Source organism: Macrobrachium nipponense, chromosome 1, assembly GCF_015104395.2.
Source record: "Macrobrachium nipponense isolate FS-2020 chromosome 1, ASM1510439v2, whole genome shotgun sequence".
In the NCBI taxonomy this organism is placed as follows: Eukaryota; Metazoa; Arthropoda; class Malacostraca; order Decapoda; family Palaemonidae; genus Macrobrachium; species Macrobrachium nipponense.
The window spans coordinates 22,030,389-22,057,644 of record NC_087200.1 but is presented as its reverse complement, the minus strand read 5'-3'; the positions used below and the strand labels follow the sequence as shown (position 1 = coordinate 22,057,644).

Here is a 27,256-nt window from a genome sequence, read left to right as displayed (position 1 = left end):
CGTTTTTATAATAGTATAACAGATATTTAGTATATTTCCTTATGTTATAACAAAGTCTAAGGACCAGCGTGACATGCCATTTTGCTTTGAGTCAATTGGCTGCAGACTGCAGTTTGGGAGACCCGGTGCCAAATGTTCATACTTACAACGCACCAATGCACACAAAAGAATAACTTCACTGATCATTGCAACGTTAAAAAGTAAATTCCCAATACCAACTTCCGTGATATTAAAAACCCTTCGTAACTATTGACACAAAACAGAATGAAGAAAATAAATATAGAACAAGATAAGCGAAAGAGTTAAAAGCAAAAATCGGGCAGTGCCATGACATAACTAAATTCCTAGTTGCTTTACGAGAGAAGAAGAAGAGGGAAGGAAGTCGATGTTTAGGTATGACATTAGAACTCTCTCCCAGGAGCCGAAAGTCGTTCATCTCGTAGATCGGTGTGGTATTACGTACATTTGACGTTTTGCAGCCAAACTTTTTTCACATTGTTCTGGTGGAACACTCCCCTAACGGTACCGGAAATCGCAGAAATGTCCGCATTCCATGGTAAGTTGGTGACATAAGCATTTCAGTTAACGGAGCCTAATCCGTGATGTGACACAAAGTTCTCTGTACTCATTTTAAATGTAACGGTATTATGTTTTCGAATGAAATTGTTTAACGCTTTCATAGTATCACATTTAACGTGACTCGTGCCAGGGCTAATGGATTGATTAAAAAACGAACGGGAGATCCGACCTAGGCCTCTTGTTTTCTGTTGATTTTGGAGTCATGGTAAACGATCGAATGCTCTTCTGGCGACCACCTCTATCGTTGCGCGACCACCTTCCTATAAAATAAATTTAGCACTGCTAGTTACCTAAGATAAACATCAGTCACGAGCCAGCGTCCGTGGAAGCAACCTCTCGAGATCAGTACTTTCGAAGTAGGCTAAGTGTTTTCTCCCAAGTAAGAAATTACTAAGGCCCAAATTTCATGGAGGTAAGTTTGCGATGCAAAATTAGGTAGATCTAGGGTACCTTTCCACGGCGGCCCAGACTATGGCAGTTGTGGTTTTTCTATGCAGTTTTACCTACTGAACAAGAATTTTAAGTGGTATTTATTTGTACGACTGTAATTAATCCCCAGGGGCCAGTACTAAACACGGCGAAATACATTGGACGCCCCAATCCCTATTGGATGTTGTACCCGCGGCTATGTTTCTTGAAGGGTAATTCTAAAGAATACCTATAGTTCCCTACGAACTGCAAGGAACGTAACCGCGGATGCGACATCCACCAGGGATTGGGGCGTCCAATGTAGGTATTTCTCCGTGTTTAGTACTGGCCCCTGGGTGTTAATTACAGTCGTCCGAATAAATATTACTTTAAATTCTTGTTCAGTAAGTAAAATAACATAGGAAAACGTCAATTGTCATAGTCTAGGCCACTTTGGATTGATTCTGTAGAAATACCCAAAATTACCTCCATGACACTTTCAAAATTTTTACCTAAAACACCTTAGTAGGCTACATGTAGAAGATTGACATCGTCTCGATATTTCCAGAGTCACTTGTGTAAACAAACTTCCCATTTCCTGTGCTGAAGTGCGCACCACTTCCACCCAGAGATACTGGTACAATTTTTTTTACAACAATCTTAAAGTACCCAGAGATGCTGGTACACTTTCTTTACAACTTATCTTAAATAGTGGTGTGTTCAAACTTTTGACCCGGGAAAGCTGGCGATTTTTCGGGTAGAAGAAGAGTGCGTTAGATAACATTTAAATAATTAGTTAAACACCCAATTAAGGTTATGAATTGCATAGATTATTATGTATTCATGATAATTAATTTGAAAATATTTGTTGTAAAAATTACCAGATTCCTGACACAAATTTGTTCCTACATGATATACAAACCCTCGGTCCTTTACATAAGGAATTACTTTCAGTGTAGGCTGGAATATGGCCATTAAATTCTTGAACAAGGTGGTTAGGCTGTAACTACTGTCTGGTAGGCGGGAAGGCCTGCCTGCCCGGATGTAAACACTCCACTTTGCTTTTTGCTGTCTTGCGATGAAGACGTATGTTTGTGTGCTCTTACTGACTTACTTGTTAATTACATTAGTATTCCTAGTGGGATCTTTAATTTGTTATTTTGAATGAATATGTATACACTGTGTTTGATATTAGTAATTAATTGACTTTAATAATTAATATGCAAACCCACTTTTTGTGATAGCCTTGCTAGCCGCCTTTCTGTTTTGTGTTAAAGGTTGGCGGAAAGGGTGTGCCAACACCCTTTCCTTATTACATATTTTTGCCCTTTAATGTTAGGACGAGACGTATTCATCTGAAATTTATGCATACGCTTGAAATTACCATGGGGAAATTCAGAGGTTTTTCTTTTGTTTTTTCTGGTATTTCCTCTTCTCCTTCGTCCTTTCGCTAGCTATCAGACAAGGACAGAAGAGGGGGGTGTGTGGTGTTGCTGTTTGAGGGGTCTCCTCTCATTTCGGAGGGTGGTGACCTTGGATGCGAGAGGAGTATTCTTATTTTTTTAAATCATATTTTCTTTCTTGTACAGGTTAACAGTGGTGATAGTTGATTACAGCAGTAGATGGTTGGATATCTCTTCATGTTGATTATCCTAACCTTGGAATTATACCTGTGACTCGTAGCATGCTATGATATTGGTCCTCGAGTGTGTGTGCTGTTCCCCTGCTGGAAATCATATTCATTTGCAGCTGCTATCCTGGAGTTTCATCACTGGACAAAGCCTTTGCCCTGTGATTATTAACTATTCCTAGGGGTAAATGTACCTCATCCTGTAGAAGTAGTCTTGCAGTTTGTTCCGATACGAATACAAACCATCGGTCCTTTACAATAGGAATGTAACTTGTGGCAGCTGAAACCAGTCGTAAGCTTCGAACAAGGGGTTTGGTAGTTAACTGCTTGTCCGCGCACCGTGCGACTGGGAGGTGAAGATCCCCTTTGCTTTCGGCCGCGCTGGTTGATAGACATGTTCTTCACCTCTCTCTGCCCGCTTTTTCGTCGTACGCTTTGTGTTTTTCTCAAACTTGGTTTGCTTTGTGACCCACAAGAAGTGGTTCTTCAGGCAGTACAATCCCTGTGTTTTCATTACTGAAAGACTCCCCACCTTCATTGCAAGCTCTTGACTTTCTCGCTGAGCAGCAATGAAATAGCGGAATGACATTTTCAGTCCTCTGTAAAACAACAGGGATTAAAGCCATCTCCACTGGTTGGTGTTATCGACAGGACTTTTCCTATGATCAGAATTGGGAGAGTTTACTTCTCTCGATTTAACTGTGAAGCTGTAGGTCTACATTCACCTTAGTCATTTACTAGTATATAGTATTGTTTCTCTTTGGTTGAGATTCAACTACTGATGAGAAACTTCTGTCTTGCCATCGCAAGGACCTTGGTCTCTTGAAGACACTTGACTCACGTCTAATGTGCACATGCCTCGCGAGAATCATCATCTCGTCTCTCAACATCTTTGGCGAACACGATGGACGATTTGTATGGTTGTTCTCAGCATAACCTTTCAAAAGGCGGGTGTCCTGTTGTGACTACGTCTCGGATGCGCGGCATCGCAATCAGTTGGCATCCGTTGACGAGTCCAAGTCCTTCGTGATCTATGCTGTGGACTTTGTATTGGTTGATCCAGACCAGTCATTACTTTGTTCTATTGTTGTGTTGCTGTACCTATGAAGGATCGATACCCTTCATTGAGTGTCGATGCCTTTATCCACTGCAGACTGCCAATGCAGTCATCCAATGACACATCTTTCTCAGAGTCTTGCAAGATTGTGAGACTTATCTGCAGTTGGATACATCCAGTGGCTGAGTACATTTCATCACCCTGAAGAATATGTCAGACCGGAAGATAGATGAGGTCTCATGGCGTCCATATTTATATCTTTATTCCTTTGGGTCTGCCCACAGGACCTTGAAACCTCTTTTCCTTGGACTTGGACTGGTGGTGGATGCTTACAGGTTGTGTTTGCTTACCCGGCTCCTTCTAGAGGACAGGTTGCATCTTGCCTGTGGTATGTGGTTCTAGAGGTAAGAAGGATGTGAGTGTGACTGGCCTCTTGACCTTCCCCTCCTCTTCCTTGTACTCCTTTTCCTTCAGGTTGAGGATAGGACTCAAACTTTCACTGGCTGGTCAGGCGATTGATGTGGTAAGCTTACACATTGAGCTCCCTTTCTATTTTTCTTATCAGAATCATAGAAGCAATCCCGCTCCTTCCTCTAGTAAAGGGAGGAAGGAGGCTGGCAATAATGCAAACCCTTCCCAGAACTTTGCATTAATGCCTCTGACTCTAATTATTCTTCCCAGCCCTTTTTCGGATGAGTTATGATTCCTCACTCATTTCGAAAAAGCCCAGAAGTCTGACTCTTGATCATGCAGCTCCTATACTCCGATCAAGTTGTCAGAGGCAGGGCATTCCTCCTCGCTCTTATGACCAGGAGGAATAGCCCACCAATCAGTGAGTCTTCCTTATGTAAAAGACCAAGGGTTTGTATATCGCGTATGAACAAATCACAATTTTGAAAGTAAATTGTATTTTTCCTAACTTTACAAACCTGAGGTCCTTTACATTAATGCCCACCTCATGCCACCCCTTAGTCTGAAACCTGGGCCAAAAGGCAATGTGGAGTGTTTACATTTGGGCAGGCAGGTAGGCTACTAGATGGTAATATTGCCTAACCACCTTTTTCAAGAATTTAACGGCCATATTCCAGCCTACACTGAAAGTAATTCCTTATGTAAAGGACCTCAGGTTTGTATAGTTAGGAAAAATACAATTTATTTTTAAAAATTGTGATGTTTACTTATAGCTTTGGGGTGTATTCCATGTAACATATATATATGTTCAAGATTTCGGGCCTTAGGGTAAAGGACTGGGCCGTGACATGTTGGCTTGCACAGAAACCACCTTTTCACTCTATATTTAATTGGTGAAATAACAATACAATTACTAAATCATGAAGCATATTAAAAAGATTGAAGTTTCACCAACAAAATGAGATAAAGTATGAGATACAGTATTTCCCCCTGTATTCGCGAGAGATGGGTACCAGACCCCCATGAATAGTTTGTTGCTAGCACTTTTCATTGATTTAAATCCACATTACGTACTATTTTGACTTCTTCTTTTTTTAAATAATTATGGCTTAAATAAATGTAACCTGTAATGATTGTATGCTAGGAGTAGGGTCCCAAAGTGTGACGCAATCACTACCACTCTGGCCACTTAGTTTTTGCTCCGTAAGAAAATAGCCAGAAAATCTTCAATAGAGGAAAATTAACATTGAGACCCATATATTTTGATTGAGAAAAATATAAATATATATATACAATAGTATGTAAAAAATACTTGATTATCCAAAAAAATAAATGATAGCTGCCCAGCATATTCATATTTTATATAACTTAAATACTTATTTTTCTTAAACAATTTATATGAGTCTAAATGCTAACTTCCCTAAATAATTAATGATTTCATGGTCAATTTAAATCTGGGCCTTTTAATTTCTTATGGTGATAAGTTTGTTGTGGCCCAGGGCTGGTTGAACATGTGACCTCTGATGGCATGGGCACAGAACGCTATGGCAAATGGAATTTATAAAATGCATTATGAAAGATCAAATTATAATTTGAAAAAGATATAATTGGTATCAAAAATTCATACATTCTCATTCTAAATATTCAAAATCTTCCCTTTTAATCATACAAAAATATAGCCTAGAGGTCTTTACTTGACCTAGGTACAAGGTATCTAGCGCACTGGCACCCCCGAAAATTCACGAGGGTTCACATTTCGAACAGCATCGTTGTTTACCACTGTTGTTAGGAAACTTTACCAGCATCTATGGGCAATTTGTTTACTTAACTAACTCAGCAAACATCGAGATGGCGTCAATCGTCTACATTTAAGATGTTTCAAGTAAAAATTTCGAGAGCATCATAGTGGTAAGTTAGCACTACGCATGGCTAGACCTTCATTAACCTCTGTTTGATCAGAAATTATGCCATTACAAATCATAATGTAAGAGAAAACTCTTACTTCGAGAGGAGTGTAGAGGTCTCAGTGTGTTGCCTGGATGGGCTACAACTCCTGACTGATGCTCATGGGAGGTCGTGGTGGAGGATTCAAGTATTTTTCGGGAGAGGTGGCCGCAATGTCACTGCCCCATCGTGCACCCTATAGTTTGAACAAATTTTGTGGGAAAAGTCCTCAGGTCACTTCCATGGCCCATAAATGACTCATGGTAACTTTTACCCCAACTCTAATAGCTAGTCAGTACAGGATACAAATCAGTTTGCCTTGAGATGGCTTTAAACTCAAAGTTCTCTCTGCATAGGTCATGGAGCAGGGTCAGTGGGGCAATAAATGTTTACAGTTATATTTTATTTTAATCTAATAGGAGATTGGTGGTGGCATGTAATACAGGACTGTTTGGTTGCATTATAGGTAACAACACTAGGTTCAGTGCAGAGGAACATAAGGTGACTTTGGCATATTGTGTAGGGCATACAGCAGATGGAATACCAAACCTAATGTTCTGTTTTAGTCCAGGTCCAGTTGAAGGAAAGAGAAGAATCAGATGCTTATGAAACAATAAAAGATTTTAAGATTCAGAAATAATGGAAGTAAAAATAAAATCAAAAGACATAATAGCAGTAGGAAAGAAACATTGCCTAACCATGTAATAAATAAGCAGAGTAATGGTGCCATAACATACCTAAAGGAGGTGCCATTAACCAGATATTGTCACCATAAATTACCATGTTTTGGTTAATGGCAGTTTTCGCTTATCAGGACCCTGCTGAGAATGAAACCCCCGCCGATAACTGTGGGCTGCTTGTATTAGATTTGTGAAGTGGGGTCACCTGAAACAAGTAGTTGAAATTTGAGATTTATTGTAGTGTCTTACCGAACAATTATAGAGCCGTGATTTCCACGAGCGGCAGGATACTAAATTCAAATTTAGCGCGTCGGCGTCGCCAACACTGGTGGTGATGACGTCATCTCCCTCCCACTCGCGGGAGAACCAGGTACAACTGCCAGGTGAATACCATTCTTTTCCTGCCGGCGTCCGTGAACATCGGTGGTCGGTGCGGTTGGATGACTTTGCTTCGCATTTTTCTTGGAATGGAATGATCTTCGGAATGGTGAAGTACTCTTTTTTTGGCGTTGTTGTTATTTTGCTTTTTATTTAGGCGTTGCCATGTCGGATTCTAGTCCGTCGGGAGTTAGGTTTTGCATCTCAGGGATGGACTGTAAAACTAGATTATCCAAGTTGAATATGCATATGATTCTCACACTAAATGTGTTAAGTGTAGGGGACAGGTTTGTTCAGGCAGATCGAACATGTAACCGAGTGTAGTGATTGGTACTGATTCTCAATGGAAGTTTTTTAGTTCATACTCGGAGAAATTAGCTAAAGACAGAATTAGAAAAGCAGCGCTTAGGGAAAGTAGACTTAGCTCTGCTTCGTCTTGCGATGCATACTGTTCCTTCTGTTTCTCCTCAAATTGTTATGTCTCCTTTAACTACACCTCCTATTCCTCCTACTAATCCCGCACTTCTCCGGCTTCCCGTGTAGTTTCTTCCTTCCGACACCATTGCCAGTCTGGAATCGAGGTTAGATCAGAAATTTTCGGTACTAGCGAAATACGGTTTTGCAACTTGGTAATTCAGTTAAGACGTTTTTTGGAGAAAGCGACCTCAGGTAAGAGTGTAGTTGAGGGTGCGTCTGTCTGTCCTGACACGTCTCCTAGACAAAGGTCACTGTCCAGCTCCCCCGCACCGGGGAGAAGACATACCGGAACGTCCAAGGGAGTCGATCGGGATTTGCCCACAGACAGGCGCCTCTCTTGTTGAGCCTGTTGCGCCTCAACAGGGCTCGGTTTAAGCGTTGGCAAAGGTGTTGCGGTCAGACGCCTTTCGAATGATTCAAGCGATTCGTCTCCGGTCGCGCGGCGCTCTTGGCGAGATTCGCCCGTTTCGCTCCCTTAAAGAGGCGTTCAGGCGCCGATTCTTCTTCGCCTCCTCCAGTCAAGCGGTATAAGGAGCTGAGAGTAGGGTTGCGCCGCGGCCGTTAGCGGCTCGTTTCGTCGCCTCAATCTGTGCCTTTTTCGGCTCCATCTACTAGTAGAGATTGTGGTTTTAGCGCTGTAGCTAGCAGTTCTAAGGGTGTTTCTTTAGGCGCTTTTTCGTCTGTTACGCCTGATGCGCCTGTTTCGCCTCGAATTTCGGCGGCTCCGAGCGAGGCGCAAGTAGTTTTTCCGCCTCCTGCTGAACATTTAGGCTCTTCCAAGCCTACGTTAACTGTTTTTGATTCGTCTCTGGCGCCTTTGCGCAAGCAGTTAGAGATGTTAACCAACTGGATGAATGAGTCCAAGGGTGGTTCGAAACCTTCAGATCCGTTGTAGTTCCGTCTACTTCTTCGGCGGTATCGGAGAATGAAGAAGAAGTAGAGGAGGAGGATTCACATCACCTCTCGTGTTATTCACGTCTCCTTAGATTTCCTCTGGTATCTTATCCAGATTATTTTGAGAAAGCGGCTCCGCGCTCCCCAACATTCGACTTTTTTGATGAGGAGGAAAACTTCAGACCCTCTCCTCCCAAAACTTGTTCTATCTAAAGCGGTTAGACATTCGTTGAAAGAGACGGAGAAATGGATGTCTATGAAAAGAGACTTAGGGAAGGCTCTTTTTGCTTACCCTCCCCTCTAAGTTGCTTCGTAAGAGGTATAGGTTTTTATGGTAACTGGGAAGCTCCTTCTCTGGGAGTTTCTGCCTCCTCCCAGGGAGACTTCTCCAGTTTTAATCGACTCCTCTAGAAGATCTGCTTTCGCCGCAGCGCAAAGTTTTCTTTACAGCGCCTGAGTTGGACCACGTGTAAAGAATCAATTTAAACTTTTGGAAGTCTTTAGCTTCCTTGATTGGACTATTGGCGCTTTAGCGGCCAAGATCGAAGACTGTCCTTCTCTTTCCCAGGAGTTAGCGGAGGATTGGATTGGTGTGTTCTGTCCTGTGCGGACAAATCCATTAGGGATGGATGTGATGAGTTAGCTTCGCTCATCGCCTTTGGTACCCTTAAGAAAAGGCAACTTTGGTGCTCCTTTGCTTCTAAAAGGGTTACGTCCCAAACAGAAGTCTGCTCTCTTGTTTGCTCCTTTTGTGAAAGATAACCTCTTTCCAGACGATGTAGTGTTGTCAATTTCGTCTGCGCTAGATAAGAAATCTACTTCGGATTTACTGGCACAGTCTACTAAGAGACCTAAAGCTCCTGTGGAGACTGTTCTTCGGTTTTCTCCTCTGGCCCAAGCGCCTTTTCGAGGGAGAAAAACCCAAGCGCTTCTTTCGGCCGAAATCGAATTTGCGACCTCAGTCTAAGGCCTCGGCCAAGGTTAACAAACCTTCCAAATGAAAGCTCGGTTCTTCATGCACCAGTGGGAGCCAGGCTGGCTCTGTTTTGGGAGGAATGGGAAAACAGAGGAGCAGAAGCCTGGGTAGTGCAAGTACTCAAGTTCGGCTATCGTATTCCTCTCGTTTCACCTCCCTCGCTCTCACCTGTGCCAATTCCATTCCAGGCATACTCTCCGGGCTCAGACAAATTTCTGGCGCTAGCCGCAGAAGTGGAAGCGCTTGTTCTCAAAGAAGCGATAGAACAGATAGAAGGGGATTTTCCTCCAGGCTTTTACAATCGCCTTTTTGTAGTTCCCAAGTCATCAGGGGGGCTGGAGGCCGGTTTTGGATGGTGAGCGCCCTGAACTTGCATGTCCAGAAAACAAAATTTCATATGGAGACCACTCGGTCGGTTTCTGGAGTCCATCAGACAGGGGGATTGGATGGTCTCTCTGGACATGCAAGACGCTTATTTTCACATTCCGATACATCGCGAATCTCGGAAGTACCTGAGGTTCAGTTCGAAGGCAAGGTGTTTCAGTTTCGGGCGCTTTGCTTCGGACTAGCGACCGCTCCTCAAGTTTCACCAGGGTTCTATCCCCGATAGGAAGCTGGCTACACATATTAGGAGTAAGAATCTCCCTCTATCTGGACGATTGGCTTCTCCGGTCGGAATCAGAGAGTCGGTGCATGAAGGACCTTGAACAACTCTGGATCTTGCCAGAAAGTTAGGAATTCTGGTCAACAAACAGAAGTCCCAGTTGGTTCCATCTCAGAGCATCCTTTATTTGGGGATGATTCTGAATGCTCAAGTTTTTCGGGCTTTTCTGTCCCCGAAGAGGGTTCAAGGCTGTCTGGAGACAGTTCAGGAGTTCTTGGACAAAAAGGTAAGTTCTGCCAATCAGTGGATGAGGCTCCTGGGCAAAATTGACGTCAGTGGAGAAATTTGTGACGTTGGGAAGACTGCACATGAGACCTCTGCAGTTTTCCTGAGAGCCTCTTGGTGCAAGGAAGACACAACAGACTCGATTACCTTTCCTGTCACAGATCAAATAAAAGAGGACCTAAGGTGGTGGCTCTCTCGAGCAAGGTTGAAGAAGGGTGAGATCTACGACCCATCCTCCCGAACCTACAGTTCTTTTCCGACGCATCGGACACAGGTTGGGGAGCCCTACTGGGAAATCAACGGACTTCAGGAGCTTGGTCGGAGAAGGAGAAGAAGTTCCACATAAATGTAAAGGAACTGTTAGCAATTTTCTTAGGGCTCAGACAGTTTCGGAGCTTAGTAGAAGGCCGAGTAGTGGCAGTGCATTCCGACAACTCCACGCTCTCTCGTACGTGCGGAAACAGGGGGGGACTCAGTCTTTCTCTCTGTACGAAGTAGCCAAGGATCTCCTCCTGTGGTCAAACGAAGCGAAGGTTCAGCTAGTCCCGAGATTTGTTCCGGGAAAGATGAACGTCCTGGCGGACGAGTTAAGTCGTCAACAGCAAGTGTTACCTCTGGAGTGGACTTTGGACAACAAGATTTGTCAGAAACTTTGGCGCCTTTGGGGACGACCGTCAATAGACCTGTTCGCGACATCGAGGAACAACCGTCTTCCTCTCTTTTGTTCTCCAGTCCCAGATCCTCTAGCTTGGTCGGTGGACGCAATGCTGTTGGATTGGTGGCGGGTCTGGAAGCTTATGCATTCCCTCCGTTCGGTCTAATAAGAGAGGTGCTGAACAAGTTCATGTCGCACAGCAATGTAACGCTAACGTTAATCGCTCCTTTTTGGCCCAGGAAAGAGTGGTTCCCGGACCTTCTCCAGTTGTTAGTAGACTTCCCCAGACTTCTTCCTCCAGAGAAGTGGCTTCTCAAACAACCTCACACTTCAAGAGGTTCCACCAAAACTTGTCCGCTCTAGCTCTGACAGGGTTCAGACTGTCCGGAATCTGTCAGAGCGAAAGGATTTTCAAGAAGAGCTGCAGAAGCTATCGCTCGTTGGTAGGAGAGAGTCTTCTAACAAACTCTATCAAGGGAAGTGGAGAATCTTCAGAGAGTGGTGTAGAAGTGTAAAGTCTCTACTTCTGCGACCTCTTTAACAGAAATAGCAGATTTTTCTATTTTCTTAGGAACTCTAAGAAACTGGCTCCTTCGACGATCAGAGGATATAGAGCCATGCTCTCTTCGGTTTTTCGACATCGAGGTTGGATATTTCCTCCAATTCAGATCTGTCGGACCTCATTAGGTCTTTCGAAACCACTAAGCTCCCGCAAGATACAGTGGCTTGGAACTTAGATGTGTGCTTAAGTTCCTCATGGGGCCACCGTTTGAGCCTTTGAAGTCGGCTTCACTCAGGAACTTGACTAAGAAGCACTCTTTCTTATTGCACTAGCTTCTGCTAAGCGTGTCAGCGAATTGCACGCTATAGACAAAAGAGTCGGTTTTGCTCTCAAGGCAATGCTGTATTTTCGGTATCTTTGACCTTTCTAGCCAAAAATGAGAATCCTTCTAATCCTCCGGCCGAGGAGTTTGTGGTAGGAACTTATCTGATTTGGTTGGAACATGAGGAGGAAGAAAGGCTCTTATGTCCAGTCAGGCTATTAAGCAGTATCTGTTTGCCACTAAGGGTATCAGAGGCCAATCTTCTAAGCTCTGGACCTCGGTTCAAAATCCCTCTCGTCCTCTTTCTAAGAATGCTATATCGTTCTTTATTAGAGAGCTTATCAGGGAAGCTCACCTCGCAGTCCGAGAACGACATCTTTCCGTTCTGAGAGTTAAAGCTCACGAGGTTAGAGCAGTGGCAACTTCTTTAGCATTCAGAAAGAATTTATCTTTAGCTTCGATTCTTCAGAGCACGTTCTGGAGATCGAATTCGGTTTTGCGAGTCATTATACTCAAAGAGATAGAAACGGTTTTCGAGAATTGTAAAACGTTAGGTCCGGTGGCGGTTTCTGGCATGGTGTTGGGAGACGGCACAGGGGTCGTCACCTCTATGCTAACTTTTTCACCTTGAATAGGTTGTCGAGTTCAAGGGAAAATCTGGGGGGGTACTGAGTACCTGGGATATCCTCACCAGTCTGTTAGGTCAGATTTTACAATGGTTGGGTATATATGTTTTTAAATCTGGTGTTTGTGACAAATGTTTTGTATGATTGAATTTCTGGTCTTAGCCCAGGGCAAGGGCAATCTTTGTTGTTACTATCCTCCGTCAGTCAGCCTTGACTCGCTTGAACTACGGAAGGATTCCACTCCTGTAGAGGCTAACTTTGGGCAAATTCCAATTCCTCTACAATAGTAAGAAGAGCACCGACCAGAGGCAGTAACAGTCTGCTGTAGCTCTCTTACAAGGTAAGGTACAACAGACACCTTGAGTGTTTACTGGTATTGCAATAAATGTAACCATTTAAAAATACTAGTGGTCCACTGAATCCCAACCTTCCCATAATGTGTAATCAGCTCTATAATTGTTCGGTAAGACACTACAATAAAAATGAAATTTTCATTATTAAATGAAGTTTTATTGTATACTTACCGAACAATTATGATTATACCCACCCTCCTCCCCTTAGGTGGACGGACGGGCGGGCAGAAGAATTGGATTCACCTGGGCAGTTGTACCTGGTTCTCCCGCGAGTGGAGGGAGATGACGTCATCACCACCAGTGGTTGGCGACGCCGGCGCGCTAAATTTGAATTCAGTATCCTTCCGCTCGTGGAAAACACGGCTCTATAATTGTTCGGTAAGTATACAATATAACTTCATTTTAATAATGAAAATTTCATATTTATATGGTAGCCACAATAATCTATTAGATATTGTGTATAAGAAATACATATGGTTTATTATTCCTAACAGAAATTTTTTTTTTCTTTGGAAGTGCAAATATTATTTCCTGTCAAACTAATTTGTCTATTTCTTTGCAGTTAAAGTTAAATGGGGAAAGGAGATGTATCCAGATATTGAGCTTGATACTGGAGAGCCTCCAATGGTGTTTAAGGCTCAGTTGTTTGCCTTGACTGGCGTACAACCTCACCGCCAGAAGATCATGCTTAGGGGTGCTACTATCAAAGATGATACGTGGGACGGTATTAAAATGAAAGATGTAAGTGGTAAACGTAAATCTCATATTTTGTATGCCATGTTAAATCAATAACCAATTCAGTATTTTTGGTTATAAATTCAAAAGCTATTGGTAGTAATGACAGTATGAAAAGCTAGTTCCAGTAAAAAGTTAGTTCATAGAGAATGAAATTGATGTTTTGTTCATGAAACTTACCTGTCAGATATATATATAGCTGTATTTCTGACGTCCGACAGAATTTCAAAACTCGCGGCACACTAGTGGGGCGGCCAGGTGGTAGTACCCATTCCCGCCGCTGGGGCGGATATCAGGAAACCATTCCGATTTTCTGTTCATATTTTTTCTGTCGCCGGTGCTGGAAACAACTGTTTACAGTAGCCTCCGTCTAGGATTTTTGATTTATCTCGCTTTAAATTATCTGGATTGACTTTTGGTATCGACTTCTGGATTGTTGGATTGGCACGCGTAATAGTGGATTGGTTTTTTATTTTGGATTGGCTTTTCTGTGTACATGATGTCGGGATCAAGTACTGGAAGTTTCAGAGTGTGTGTGAGGATGTGAATGTAAGGTGAGGCTTCTTAAACCTTCAGTTGATCCTCACACAGTTTGTATGGATTGCAGGGGGCATGTTTGCTTGGTTGATGATCGGTGCAATGAATGCAAGGATTTGGATGATGATAAATGGAAGATGTATGAGACCTATCGACGTAAATTGGAGCGCGATAGAGTCAGGAGGTCTTCCTCCAAGAGCAGTTCTACGAAAGGTAAGGGATGTAACATTTCTCCTCCTCTAACACCAGTAGATTTTGCTCAACCTAATCCTGTTTTGTTGCCTTCGGGCCCCAGTGCTGTGTCTGGAGAAGGTAACACCCTTTCTCTGATTCTTGAGTCTATTCGCGCTCTCGAATCGAAAGTTTTGGCCCTAGAAACTGGCCCTGTGAAAGTTTGTGTTAGTGCCCCTAGTGTTGTGGAGGGGGCGTCAGATCGGCCCCATAATGCCATAATGCCTCTATCGAACTCCCAGGACTCAGGGAGTGGGTATGTCGAAAGCCGCAAGAGGGTTACGGGGGCTCCCCACCCAACCGATCTGGCGTCCCCGTTCGGCAGGCCTTGGTTGTTTGTGCTAAGTCCCCAGGCTGCCAAGGAGCGCGCACGAGCGGGTGCCCCTGAAGGATTTCTTTCGTCCTCCGAAGGGCGTCCTCGCGCAAGGGGTGGAGCGCTCGGAGAGACTCGCGTCCGTTTGAAAAGGACTTTTCGCTTTGAGGTACGCTTCACGTCCTATGTCTCCGCTTTCGTCAGAGGATGCGTATGACGCCTTTCCTCCTCAGAAGAGAGGTAGGGTTGCTACCGACGAGGACGTTGGTTTCCACGCACAGGCGTGTTCACCTGAGAGGCAGATAGCTGTACCTGCTAGAAGGAAGGAGGCGTCCCCTGCCCCTCGCCTTCTCGCAGGGTCAGTCCTGCCCCTGTTCTTCTGCTCCTTCGTCACCTAGAAGATATCCTAGTGTCCCTTCAGGACCACCAGATTACGTCGCTATGGCTCAGAGGACTCGCCCAGCAGCAGTCGAGCCTAAGCGTAGAAAGGACGTTAGGCTGCCCGTCAAGAGGACGAAGCAGTCTCATTCTCTCTCGTCTCGTTCGTCTCTCTCTCCACCTCCGGATCGTCACCGTTCTCGTTCTCCGAGTAGATCTTTCGCTCTCTCAGTAGAGGACGCTCGCAGGACGCTGGCGTCGAAGCAGGACGCTTTGCGCTGTTGAGGACGCTCGGCGTTCGAAGCAGGACCTTTGCGTTCTCGACAGGACGCCTTTGAGGACGCTCGTCAGGACGCTCAGCCGTTCGAAGCAGGACGCTTTTCGAACGAGGCAGGACGCTTTTTTGAGGACGCTCAGCAGGACGCTTGCTTGGCTAAGCAGACGTTTTAGCGCCTCTCGTCAGGAAGCTCGCGCTTCCTCTCGTAGGGACGTGTCTGTTAAGACAGTTCCCTGTTGCTTCTAAGGATGCTCCTCTTTGCAGGATGTCCGTCCTTCTAAGGATCGTAAGGGTGATTCCGTACCTGTAGCGGGTACTTCCAATCAACGGAAGTCTTTGTTCAAGGCTTGAGACTGCTGGACCCGTACGCCCTCCCCTCCTGATGGACGTTCTCCAGTTCCTCTTAGGGGGAGGAAAGGGGAACTTAGTAGTCCTGGGAGTTCCGTCGAAGAAGAACCTCCGGTAGCTTCAGCTGTCTCGGACTATAAGGTCTTGTCAGGCTGTTACGTTCATCCTTCGGGGAGAAGTTCCAGCCGGCAGCCCCTAGGTCTCCTCAACTTTCGTCTTCCAAGACCGTTAAGACCCCTGAGTTCGTCGAAATGAAGACATCGCTGTCGACCAAGAGAGCTTTCAAGAAACTTCAAGATTTTATGTCTCGAAGGAAGGATCAGGGCAAGACCACATTCTTTCGCCCTTCCTCCCTCTAGACTCGCCGGGAAAGGAGGAGGAATTTGGTATGAAACCAAGGAGGACGTGGGAGTAAAGGTTCCTTCGTCCGCTCTGGGTGACTTCTCCAGTTTAGTGGACGCTCAGAGGAGGTCTCTCTTAATCGTCTGCTAAGGTGTCCTGGACTCCTGTGGAGACGGACACCACTTTGAAGGGACTGCTTCGCACCTTGAAAAAAAATGTCCCTTTAATTTCTTAGCTGGTGCCTGGGGAGTTTTAGACCTTCAGTCTAGAAGTCTGATTCTCAGTCTGGGGAGCAGTCCAGCGTGTTGTCATGTATGGACAAGGCCGTCAGGGATGGTTCGGAGGAGCTAGTTTCTCATTTTGGAACTGCTTTCCTGAAGAAAAGGCCGTACCTCTTAGATGCAATTTTACCGCTAAGAGGGTCGGTCTCTCCCGCTCAGAAAAGCGGAATTACTCTTTGCGCCTCTTTCGGACCATCTCTTCCCCCAGGCTATGGTAAAGGATCTTGCAACGAGTTTGCAAGAGAAGGCGACCCAGGACCTCTTGGTACAGTCTTCAAGACGTCCAGCAGTTCCTTCCACATCGGCATTCAGTAAACCCCCGAAAGAAAGTCAAACCCTTTCGCCGGGGCACCCCCTCGAGAGCAGCTCCTCGAGGGAGAGGTTTTTCGAGAGGAAGAGCTTCATTTAAAACCAAAAACCAACCAAATGGAAGATCTTGTCCTTCAGACGCCAGTCGGGGCCAGACTGAAGTTCTTTGCGGAGCATGGAGGCAGAGAGGGGCGGATCCTTGGACTCTCAAGATAGTAGAGCAGGGGTACAAGATCCCCTTTTTACATCCTCCTCCTTTAACATCAACTCCCAGAGACCTCTCTCCATCTTATCAGGGAGAGAAGAAAAGTATTCTTTTGATCTGTTAGACCAGATGGTCGAAAAAAGAGCGGTGGAACAAGTCTTGGACCTGGAGTCACCGGGCTTCTACAACAGGATTTTCCTAGTGCCGAAGCAGTCGTCAGGTTGGCGCCCAGTCTGGATGTGAGCAGGCTCAATCATTTTGTAGAAAAGATCAAGTTCAAAATGGAGACGCCTCAGTCGGTGCTGGGAGCCTTGAGACCTGGCGACTGGATGGTGTCTCTGGACCTGCAGGACGCGTACTTCCACGTCCCCGTCCACCCTCTTTCAAGGAAGTACCTGAGATTCGTCTTAGACAACAGGGTTTGGCAATTCAGAGCCCTTTGTTTCGGTCTCAGCACGGCCCCGATGGTTTTCACAATGATAATGAGGAAATGTAGCGAAGTGGCTCCATTCGTCAGGGATCAGGATATCCCTCTATCTCGACGATTGGCTGATCAGAGCGTCGTCGAGGCAGAAATGTCTGAAGGACCTTCAGTTTACGTTAGCCCTAGCAAAGTCTCTTGGTCTTTTGGTCAACTCCGAAAAGTCGCATCTGACCCCGACACAGTCCATCGTGTATCTGGGGATTCAGATGGATTCAGTGGCTTTTCGGGCGTTTCCATCCCAGGAACGTCAGCGACTGGGGTTAGAGAAAGTCGCAAGACCTCCTAGAGAGAGAAGCTTGTTCGGTGAGGGAGTGGATGAGTCTGCTGGGCACCATTTCCTCTTCTAGTTAGAAAAGTTGTCTCGCTGGGAAGACTGCACCTCAGGCCTCTCAATTTTTCCTTGCGGAAGAATGGAAGTCGAAAGAGGACCTGAATGCGATCCTAAGGATCTCAAGCAAGGTAAAAGGCCACTTAAGATGGTGGCTCGACCCTCAGAAGTTACGAGAGGGCTTCTCCTTAATCTCTTGAGCCCGACCTAGTGTTGTTCTCAGACGCTTCCATTTCCGGTTTGGGGAGCAACACTGGGGGGGGGAGGAAGTGTCAGGCTCCTGGAGAGGGGAACAGGTTGCCTGGCACATCAATGTAAGGAACTGGCAGCGATATTCCTGTCGCTACAGTTCTTCGAAGACAAACTGTCAAGCAAGGTTGTTCAGTCAACTCAGACAGCACCACAGCCCTTGCATATCTAAAGAATCAGGGAGGAACTCACTCCAGATCCCTTTTTCTCCTGGCGAAAGAGGTTCTGCTATGGGCAGACGCAAGGCGCATCAAGATCCTGACAAGATTCGTGGCAGGGGTTCAGAATGTCAGGGCGGACCTTCTCAGTCGACAAAATCAGATTCTACCAACAGAATGGACCTTGCACCAGGAAGTCTGTCAACAATTATGGACATTGTGGGGACGTCCTCTAGTAGACCTGTTCGCTACATCGAGGACGAAGAGGCTTCCTCTGTATTGCTCCCCAGTTCTGGATCCAGGGGCAATTGCAGTGGACGCGTTGCTCTGGAACTGGACGGACCTGGATCTGTACGCCTTTCCCCATTCAAGATCATGGGGAGGTAATGAGGAAGTTCGCAGCTTCAGAAGGGACAAGGTTGACTCTGATTGCCCCAATGTGGCAGCAAGAGAGTGGTTCACAGAGGTCATGACATTCCTTGTGGACTTCCCAAGAACGTTGCCCTGGAGGAGAGATCTACTCAGACAGCCTCACTTCAAAAGGTTTCACCAAAACCTCTCCGCTCTGGCTCTGACTGCGTTCAGACTATCGAAAAGTTGGCCAGAGCGAGAGGCTTTTCAAAGGCAGCTGCGAGAGGCAATCGCTAATGCTCGAAGAGCCTCTTCAAGAGCTGTCTACCAGTCTAAGTGGTCCTCCTTCAGGGCATGGTGCAAAAAGGAAGGAATTTCCTCTTCCACGACCTGTGAATCAGATAGCAGATTTCTTACTCTATCTAAGAAATGTGCAGGAAATTGGCAGTTCCTACAATCAAGGGGTTATAGGAGTATGTTGTCTGCCGTTTTTCGCACAGAGGACTGGACCTCTCCGACCAATAAGGATCTGCACGATCTCTTAAGGTCGTTCGAAACCACCAAGATTCCTCAAGCAAGACCGCCCTCATGGAATCTCGATGTGGTTTTGAAACATCTTATGCTAAGTCCCTTTGAGCCTCTCCATGAAGCTTCTCTAAGGGACTTGACGAGGGAAAACGCTTTTCCTAGCTTCTCTGGCGACGGCGAAGAGAGTTAGTGAAATCCAAGCGTTTCAGTAGCCTAGTGGGCTTCAAGGGGGACAACTCTGTCTGCTCGTTGAGCCCATCTTTCTTGGCTAAGAACGAGAACCCGTCTAATCCTTGGCCGAAGAGCTTTGAAATCAAAAGGAATGTCGAGTCTCGTGGGTCAAGAACCAGAGAGAGCCCTGTGCCCTGTCAGGGCTTCTCAAGTTCTATGTGAATAGGACTAAAGAGATAAGAGGTCCCTCAGGTAATCTCTGGTGCTCGGTGAAGAGACAGATTTGCCGTTGTCGAAGAATGCTGTTTGCTTTCTTCTTGAGGGACGTCAATTAAAGAGGCTCATTCATCTTTCCCAGAAGACTGATTTGAGCCTCTTTAAAAGAAAGAAAAAGAAAGCTCACAAAGTCAGAGCCGTAGCTACTTCTCTTGCCTTCCAAAGGAATATGTCTATCAAAGATATACTTGATAGCACCTTTTGGAGGAGCAATTCCGTATTGCGCCTCACATTACCTCCGGGATGTGAGAAACGATTTACGAGAACTGTAGTTCTTTGGGGCCTTACATTTCGGCAGACACAGTTTTGGGGGCTGAAGTAGCTCTCTCCCTATCCCTTAGCTTAGTTAGGTTAGTTTTTATTGTGTTTTTGGTTGATGGTGAGATCTTCTGTGGAAATCTCCCATTCCTTAGTGTTAATGTCAGGGGTTTTTTGGTTAGTTGGTCAGGTGGTGGTCGGTTGCTGTGTTACTGCCATATGTTTGGCTAGATGGTCTTGTCACATTGTGGTCACGTCCCCCGTTGACAGAGCATCCAGAGGCACCAGCACTACAGGTCCAAACCTGGCTGGCAACTCTGATAAAAGCATAAGCAGGCTTTAGTGACAGTAATCACAGAGTCTACTTTGCTATCAGGTAGGAAAGGAACAAGAAGTAAATCTTTTATTTAATTTAAGTTTCCTAAAAATCCTATTCTGTCTCTACCCACCATCCGAAGGTGGGATTCAGCTATATATATATCTGACAGGTAAGTTTCATGAACAAAATGTTATTGTTATAATACAATTAAGTTTGTTCATACTTACCTGGCAGATATATATAATTAGAGTGCCCACCCTCCTCCCCTCAGGAGACAAGGGTCATGAATAAATATGAACAGAAAATGGGAATGGTTCCTGATATCCGCCTCCCAGCGGCGGAATGGGTACTTACCACCCTGGCCGCCCCACTCACGTGTGCCGCGAGTTTTGAAATTCTGTCGGACGTCAGAAATACAGCTATATATATATCTGCCAGGTAAGTATGAACAAACTTAATTGTATTATAACAATAACATATTTTATATTTTTGCATATCTAATTGAGACAACAAATTTTTTTATTATTTTGCTCCGTTGTATTTCAGTGTTGTTTTTTTTGGGGGGGTTGGGGGCCAATTCTATTTTACCTACAACCGTAGTTATTAGCAAATTGTGGAGTGATTTATGTGGTATGAATGCCGTGTATGTGAACAGAAATAAGTGGTCAGTAGTTTCCAAACCACTCATTATCTATGCTGTGTGTACTTAATATTGCCTCATAAGACCTATCTTGAGTTTCTTTTTTCTTATCTTGTATATGACTTAGTTCCCATTTCTCTTGTGTTGGTCATAGTTGCATCATTTTTTTATATCACCTGATGCTTGGAATTTTATGAAAAGATTGGCAGAAAACATCGGAAATTACTAACCATATAGATCTATAGGAAGAGTTTTGTATCCGTGTGAATTTCACATGGATACGAAATTATGTGAATTTCACATCATTATTCCTCAGGATGGGGAAGGAAGTGACCAATAGGATGGCACTAACAAATGGTAACTGATCCAAAAGGATGGAAGAGCCATCGTTTTTATAGTTCTGATGATGTATTGTTTTTCTTTATTAGATGCTGATCTTCATATGTCAGTATGACTTTTGGAACTTCAAAACTTTAAGCAAAGATACAATGCATTAGTACTCTAATACTAATTCTCTTTGCATTTTAATACATTTTTATCTATTAATTTATTTCTTCTCTTACTTCCTGATGAGCACTATATTCTTCAAGTCTTAGGCCCCTGTTCCATGTGGATAGGGTTCTTCTGAATAATAATACTTCTGTTTTATGTATTACTAAAGTTGAAATCTACTCAGATATTTTGACTTGCGTGGAAAAACAGCACCACTTCATGACTTGCCTTTCTTTGAAATTCTTGTAGATCAGTTAAGGTTGGGTGATTTTGACCCGTTGACAGATGGGAGACACTATGGGTGATTGATTCTGCACTGGCATCTACAGATGAGTGTCTTCGCTGGTGTTCGATGCACAGTAATGAGGTTTTTGGCTGTGTTTCTGTACTTCAGTTTTAGACTTGATTGGCAGTTTTTGTCAGTTCATCTGCATCATCTTCTGTTGGTTATGGGTGCATTGGAACAGTACATTGAAGCAGCAGAGGTAATTCTGATCAAGACTCATCATTGTAGAACAACATGACAGTCTTTTAAGCATGAAAAATCTAGATGCATACTATGTTGGCTTCTCTGTGGTTTACTTTTAAAGTTGGGTCAAGATTGTATGACAGGGAAGACCTCTGGTAGGACGGCCTCTTCTTTAAGTGGTCTAATTTTTCTACCAAGAACCTTCTGCTAGTACCTAGCCGTACCAGTAATCATTGATTGATACTGTAATTAGAACTCTTGCTTAAATACACTTGGTAATTTCTCCAAGTTATGAGTTCAGTTTTATTTTGATGTGTGTTGGCTGTTTGCAAGGATAAATGGGATAGGCATAGCATATAAAAAGGTGTATGTATAGTATATATGTAGTGTTGAAAATTTAGTAATTAAGGTTTTTAATTATGGGCCTTACCTAATAATTATATAATTAAGAGTTTTACTTGCCCAGCAGTTAAATTCCGAAATTTGCAGGTCACGCTAATTTTATGTTTTGTTTTGGCTAGTTACAATGACGCCACCCACTTCTGGGGAAAGAGAGGAACCACTTGGCAAAGAGTTCAGTTTGTTTCTGCCGGCTGATGGCTACAGACTGGTTATCAGCTGCAGTTAATTCTGGAATTCTTGACTTTTCATTTTGTTTATCAGCATTAAGTGAAGTATTATTTGCATTGTGTTGGCCGACTCGACGTTATTTATTTAGATTTAGGTTCTTGTTACTTAAGGAACTAGATAGTTATTTGCTTGGATTACCAACTTGTCTTTCTATTCACATCGTGTCAGACTCTAGTGTTGCTGACATTAGGTATGTATTGTGCAAATGGTTGTAAGACTAGATTGACTAAACTGTTTTACGATTCACATGCCTTGTTTTCATCTTGTCATGGACAAGTATGTTCTGCAGTTTTAAGATTTTATGAGTGTGTAGATTGGGATGAGAGGACATGAGGAACTTAGAATCTCATTTAACAAAATTTGGTAGAGATAGGAAGAGAAAGGCTTTAGCTAGAGCTAGTTCAAAATCAGCTAGCCAGGGATCATCGGATTCGAATGTTCCTTTTATTTCTGTAGCCATAGTTCCTAGTTCTCTTACTTTACCACCTTCTCAGTTTTCAGGCTCCCATACTTCTGTTCCCAACCCCATCACCTGCCTAGAAGAAAAGCTGGAAAAACGCTTTTCAATGTTAGTTCAGACGATGAAGCAGCTTGTATCATCAGTGAAAGTCCTGATGGACAAGGCAAAAAGTGACAGTGCAGTGTTAGTGGAGGAGGTGGCTGTTCTTCACACTCACTGTCCTTGGAAAAGGTCACTGGCATACTTCCCAGTACATGGGAGGAATCAAACTGGTTGCCCAAGGGAGGTTGGTGGGCTCTCCCCACAAGCAGTCACCCCCTCAGTTCAACCTGTTGTAGTTTCCCAGGTTGCAGCAGAGAACTGCCGGAAAGGTCACTCATTGGAAGTGCATAAGTTGTCCAGTTCCGAAGACTCCTCTCATTGTTGTTATCATCAGTGGCACTCAAGCAGTAAGTCTCGAGGGCCTCCACAGATGTAGCAGCACCTCCTGTGGTTTCTGTGAAGAGGTCTAGAGCACTGCTTCCATCTTGCAGCCATTGGGACAATCTGTAGCAATTTTCTTCTGATTGCCTCTCAGAAGGGGATGCTCACCCAGCACTTGCAACTCCCGACGCGCCCGCACTGTCGGAAGCAGTCAGGCGCCCATTGGAGCCAGAACCCTCTTGTTATCAACAAACGCCAGGTAGTGCCCACTTGTGTGGAGTCACAGCCAGGTGCAGTTGCGCCCGAGCGCTTATCGGCTCCTTCTCCTCCGGTAGCTTCCACGTTTCAACCAAAGTGGACCCTATTCAGCTGATACTGGATAGCATTTTGATTTTACTTATTAGTGCTCCCTTGATTCCTCAAGCGCCCATGACATCTTTAGCACCTGCTTTGACTCATGCGCCAATAGTGGCTAGGACACTTCAAGTGCTCATAGGTGTGGAGCTTCCTCAGGCCCCCGTTGTAGCTCCGATTCCCCAAACTCGTCTGGTTCCAGATACGACTCAAGTTCCTGCGGATCTTTCTCCCATTTTGTCTGAAGAGGAAGAGGTAGAGGATCAAGCTGCCTCTTTGAGTATGTTACCTTAATGAAGTTCCTTGTGGCTTCTTATCCTGCCAACTTTTTCCCTACAACTCCCACGTCTCCCATGTCAACTTTAGTTATGGATATGTCTTCTGCTTCCTCCAGCATACCGAAAATAGTGCTGTCTTCTTTGGCAACGAAAGCAGTCAAGGACATAAGAGCTTGGCTAGCAGAAAACAGGGATCAAGGCAGAACCCCTCTTAGTTTTCCGCTCTCTAGGAAATTGAGATGGAGGTATCTCTCGTATGCTACTAAAGAGCGCCTTCCTTGGGAATCTTTGCTTCTTCTCAAGGAGACTTCTCAGGGTTAGTAGATTCAGCCAGGCGTTCTGCTTTCTCGTCGGCCAAGATTTTGTTTTCAGCCTTGGAACTAGCGCATCTCCTCTTGAACATCTTTAGAGTGTTCGAAGTTATAAACTTTCTTGATTGGGCAGTGGGTGCCCTGGCTTGCAAAATTAGATATTGCTCGGTCTTGCCAGAGAACTTTTCATCCGACTGGTTAGGAGTGTTATTTTGTATTGACGGGAATCACAGACGTCTCCCATGAGCTAGGTTCCCTTTATACACTAGGCACTCTGAAGAAGAGGGAGCTCTGGTGCTCGCACATCTCTAAGAGAGTTACTGCAGCTCAAAGATTGGCATTGTTGTATTCACCATTGGATAGAAAGCACCTGTTTTCTCAATTGACTGTCCTCGACATAGCCTCTGAGTTGCAAGATCCTGAGTTGCAGAAGAAAAGCACTCAGGATCTTGTTCAGTCCACCAAGAGACCAAGGAGACTCCTGTTGTCAGTACAAAGCATTCTCTTCCTTCGAAGGCACGACCCTTTCAGTCCAGACCGAGACCCTTCTGCCGTTTCAGAGGAAGGACTCACTTTGCCTTGATAGCAGTCAAGAAAAACCTCTGCTAAAGGTTCCTCTCACAGGTGAGGAGACCGTCCTCTGTGCCCAAGTCGGAACCAGACTTCTTTAGTTTTGGGACGTTTGGCAGAAGAAAGGAGCAGAAGCCTGGATAGTGAAGGTTCTGAAAGGTTATATCATCCCCATTGTGAAAATCCCTCCCTTAGTCAACACGCCAGTTGTCTTGACTGCTTATTCGCAAGAGTCAGAGGTTTTCGGTACTTGCAGAAGAATTTATGTCTTTTTAATAAAAGGGGCAATAGAGCTGGTGCAGGACCTACATTCTTCAGGATTTTACAACCGTTGTTCGTGGTCCCCAAGTCATCGGTGGGCTGGAGACCTGTCTTGGATGTCAGCGCCCTCAACGTCTTTGTCTTAAAGACAAAATTCAAGATAGAAACAAACCAGTCAGTCCTGTCATCCATTCGCCCAGGAGATGTGATGATGACATTAGACCTACAGGATGCGTATTTCCGTGTTCCTATTCATACTAGTTCAAAAAAGTACATCAGGTTTGTGTTTGAGGGAAAGACTTGTGCTACACCTACGTGGAATTAGAATCTCCCTGTATTTGGATGATTGGCTTCTCAGAGCCCATTCAGAGAGTCAAAGCATGGAGGACCTCAGGAAGATTTTTGTTAGTACAAGAATTAGGAATTCTAGTAAACCACCAGAAGTCTCAATTGATCCCCTTTCAAATGACTCAGTATTTCGGGATCATAATAGTGTCTCAGGAAATTCTAGAAAATTCTTTCTAGAAGAATGCTCTGCCAATACTTGGATGAGCCTCCTTGTTTTTCTATTGTTAATGGAACAATTTGTACATCTGGGCAGACTTCATCTCAGACCCCTACAGTTCTTTTTGAAAGTGAGCTGGAACAGGAAGGTTCCTCCAGACATGTATGTGTTTCCAGTGACGAGAGAGAAAAAGGAGGACCTCTTCAATATCCACCATTAAGGGCTATAGAGCCATGTTTGGTTCAGTCTTTCATCATAGAGGATTGGACTTGTCCTCCAATCCAGACATCTCGAATTGTATTAAGTCTTTGGACACCTCCAAGAGTAAAGATTCGCCTGCAGTACCTTGGAATCTTGAGATTTGAAGTGGTTGTCATGTCCTCACTTTGAGCCTATGCATTGTATCTATCTCCTCAAGAGACTTGACTAAAAAACCCTTTTTCTGATACCCTTGATGACGGCCAAGGGGATCGGTGTAGTACATGCCTTGGATAAAAGGGTACGCTTTTCTAAAGCGAATGCTATCTGCTCATATTCCTTTGGGTTTTTGGCCAAGAAAGTCTCCCTCTAACCCATGGCCTCATTCTTTCTCTATTAAGAGCTTGACAGAAGTTCTGGGATCTGATGATGGGGAAAGAGCATTGTGTTCAGTTAGATCTTTAAAATACTATCTGGATAATACTAAGGACACACACGGCAATTCTTGCAGTCTGTGGTGCTCTGTCAAGAACCTGTCTAGGCCCTTGTCTAAGAATGCACTAGCATTCTTTCTAAGAGACGTGTTCCCCTTATATAAATTGAAAACTCATGAGATTAGAGTAGCAGCCACTTCTGGATTTTAAAAGAAACCTGTCCTTATCAGCAATTTTAAACTACATTTTGGAAATGTAAGTCTGTGTTTATGCCTCATTATCTTCGAGGTATTGAAACAGTATATAATGATTGCAGTACCTTGGGTCCTTTTCTTGCGGCTAATGTGTTGGGAAAGGAAGTGTAGGAAGCAACCCTTTCTAAAAATCTTTTTCTTCCTTGCTAAGGTGCCTATGATTTTTGGGAAGCCTGGAGGTATGAAGTATCTGAGTAGCCTCCAGTCCTTTGGTAGGGAGGTGGTGGTTTTTTTATTTAGACATGTTTTGGATATAGGTAACAAATTTTTCTTTAGTGAAATATTGGTACTGAGCCCTATGTAAGGGCAATTCACCTATCCTTTGTTGGCCATCGGAAATATCCTTCGCCACAAAGGTCCCATGAAAGAAGTAGGTCTTTGCTGGCTTTACCAGCACACCTCTACATGATGAGTGACCACCAGAGGCAGTACATGTGACAACTAGAGGCAGTACATGTACTTTCTTGCATCAACTCTCTTATCAGATTAGAAATTAAAAAACATTTTTATATGTTGGCAAATTTTTTTCTCTTTCTAGTTACAACGTTAATATTTTAAGGTGGAAATATTCATGCATCCCACCATCCCTCACTGTGGGAATCAGCTATTTAATTACTGGATAAGTCCCATAATTAAAAATGACATTTTTATTATAAAATAAAGTTTTAATTATACTTACCCAGTAATTATATACTACCTTCCATCCCCTAGCATGGATTTTTCCCTTTAAGGGCAGAAAAGAAACTGAGCTCTTTGCCAAGTGGTTCCTCTCTTTCCCTGAAAGTGGGCAGGGTCATTGTTAGCTAGCCAAAACAAAACAGAAACTTAACTGCCGGGCGAGTGAAACTCTTCGCTATATGTATTATAATTACTGGGTAAGTATAATTAAAACTATTTTCTTACAAAAATGTCATTTTGCTTCCATATATCAACATTTTAGGTTTGTTGTATGCATGAACTTTATCATCGTTATTGGCTCTTATATGTAGGGTGTGACAATTCTGATGATGGGCAGCAAGGAAGAAGATGTTCCAGTTGAACCTACAGAAAAGACATCATTTATTGAAGATATGACAGAAGCAGAAAGGAATACTTTGGTAAGGAAATATTTGATAGGT

The 27,256-nt window shown here is 44.1% G+C and overlaps 1 protein-coding gene across 1 annotated transcript in view; it reads left to right on the top strand.

Moving 5' to 3' along the window:
- The first annotated feature begins 357 nt into the window (after window positions 1–357).
- The window catches only part of LOC135219170 (ubiquitin carboxyl-terminal hydrolase 14-like), a 70,361-nt gene continuing 43,462 nt past the window's right edge, over window positions 358–27,256 (top strand). The window contains exons 1-3 of the mRNA XM_064255704.1: window positions 358–556; window positions 13,344–13,522; window positions 27,128–27,235. Of these exons, the coding sequence (XP_064111774.1) occupies window positions 541–556; window positions 13,344–13,522; window positions 27,128–27,235 (303 nt within the window). The 5' untranslated portion in view covers window positions 358–540. The remainder of the gene's footprint in view (window positions 557–13,343; window positions 13,523–27,127; window positions 27,236–27,256) is intronic.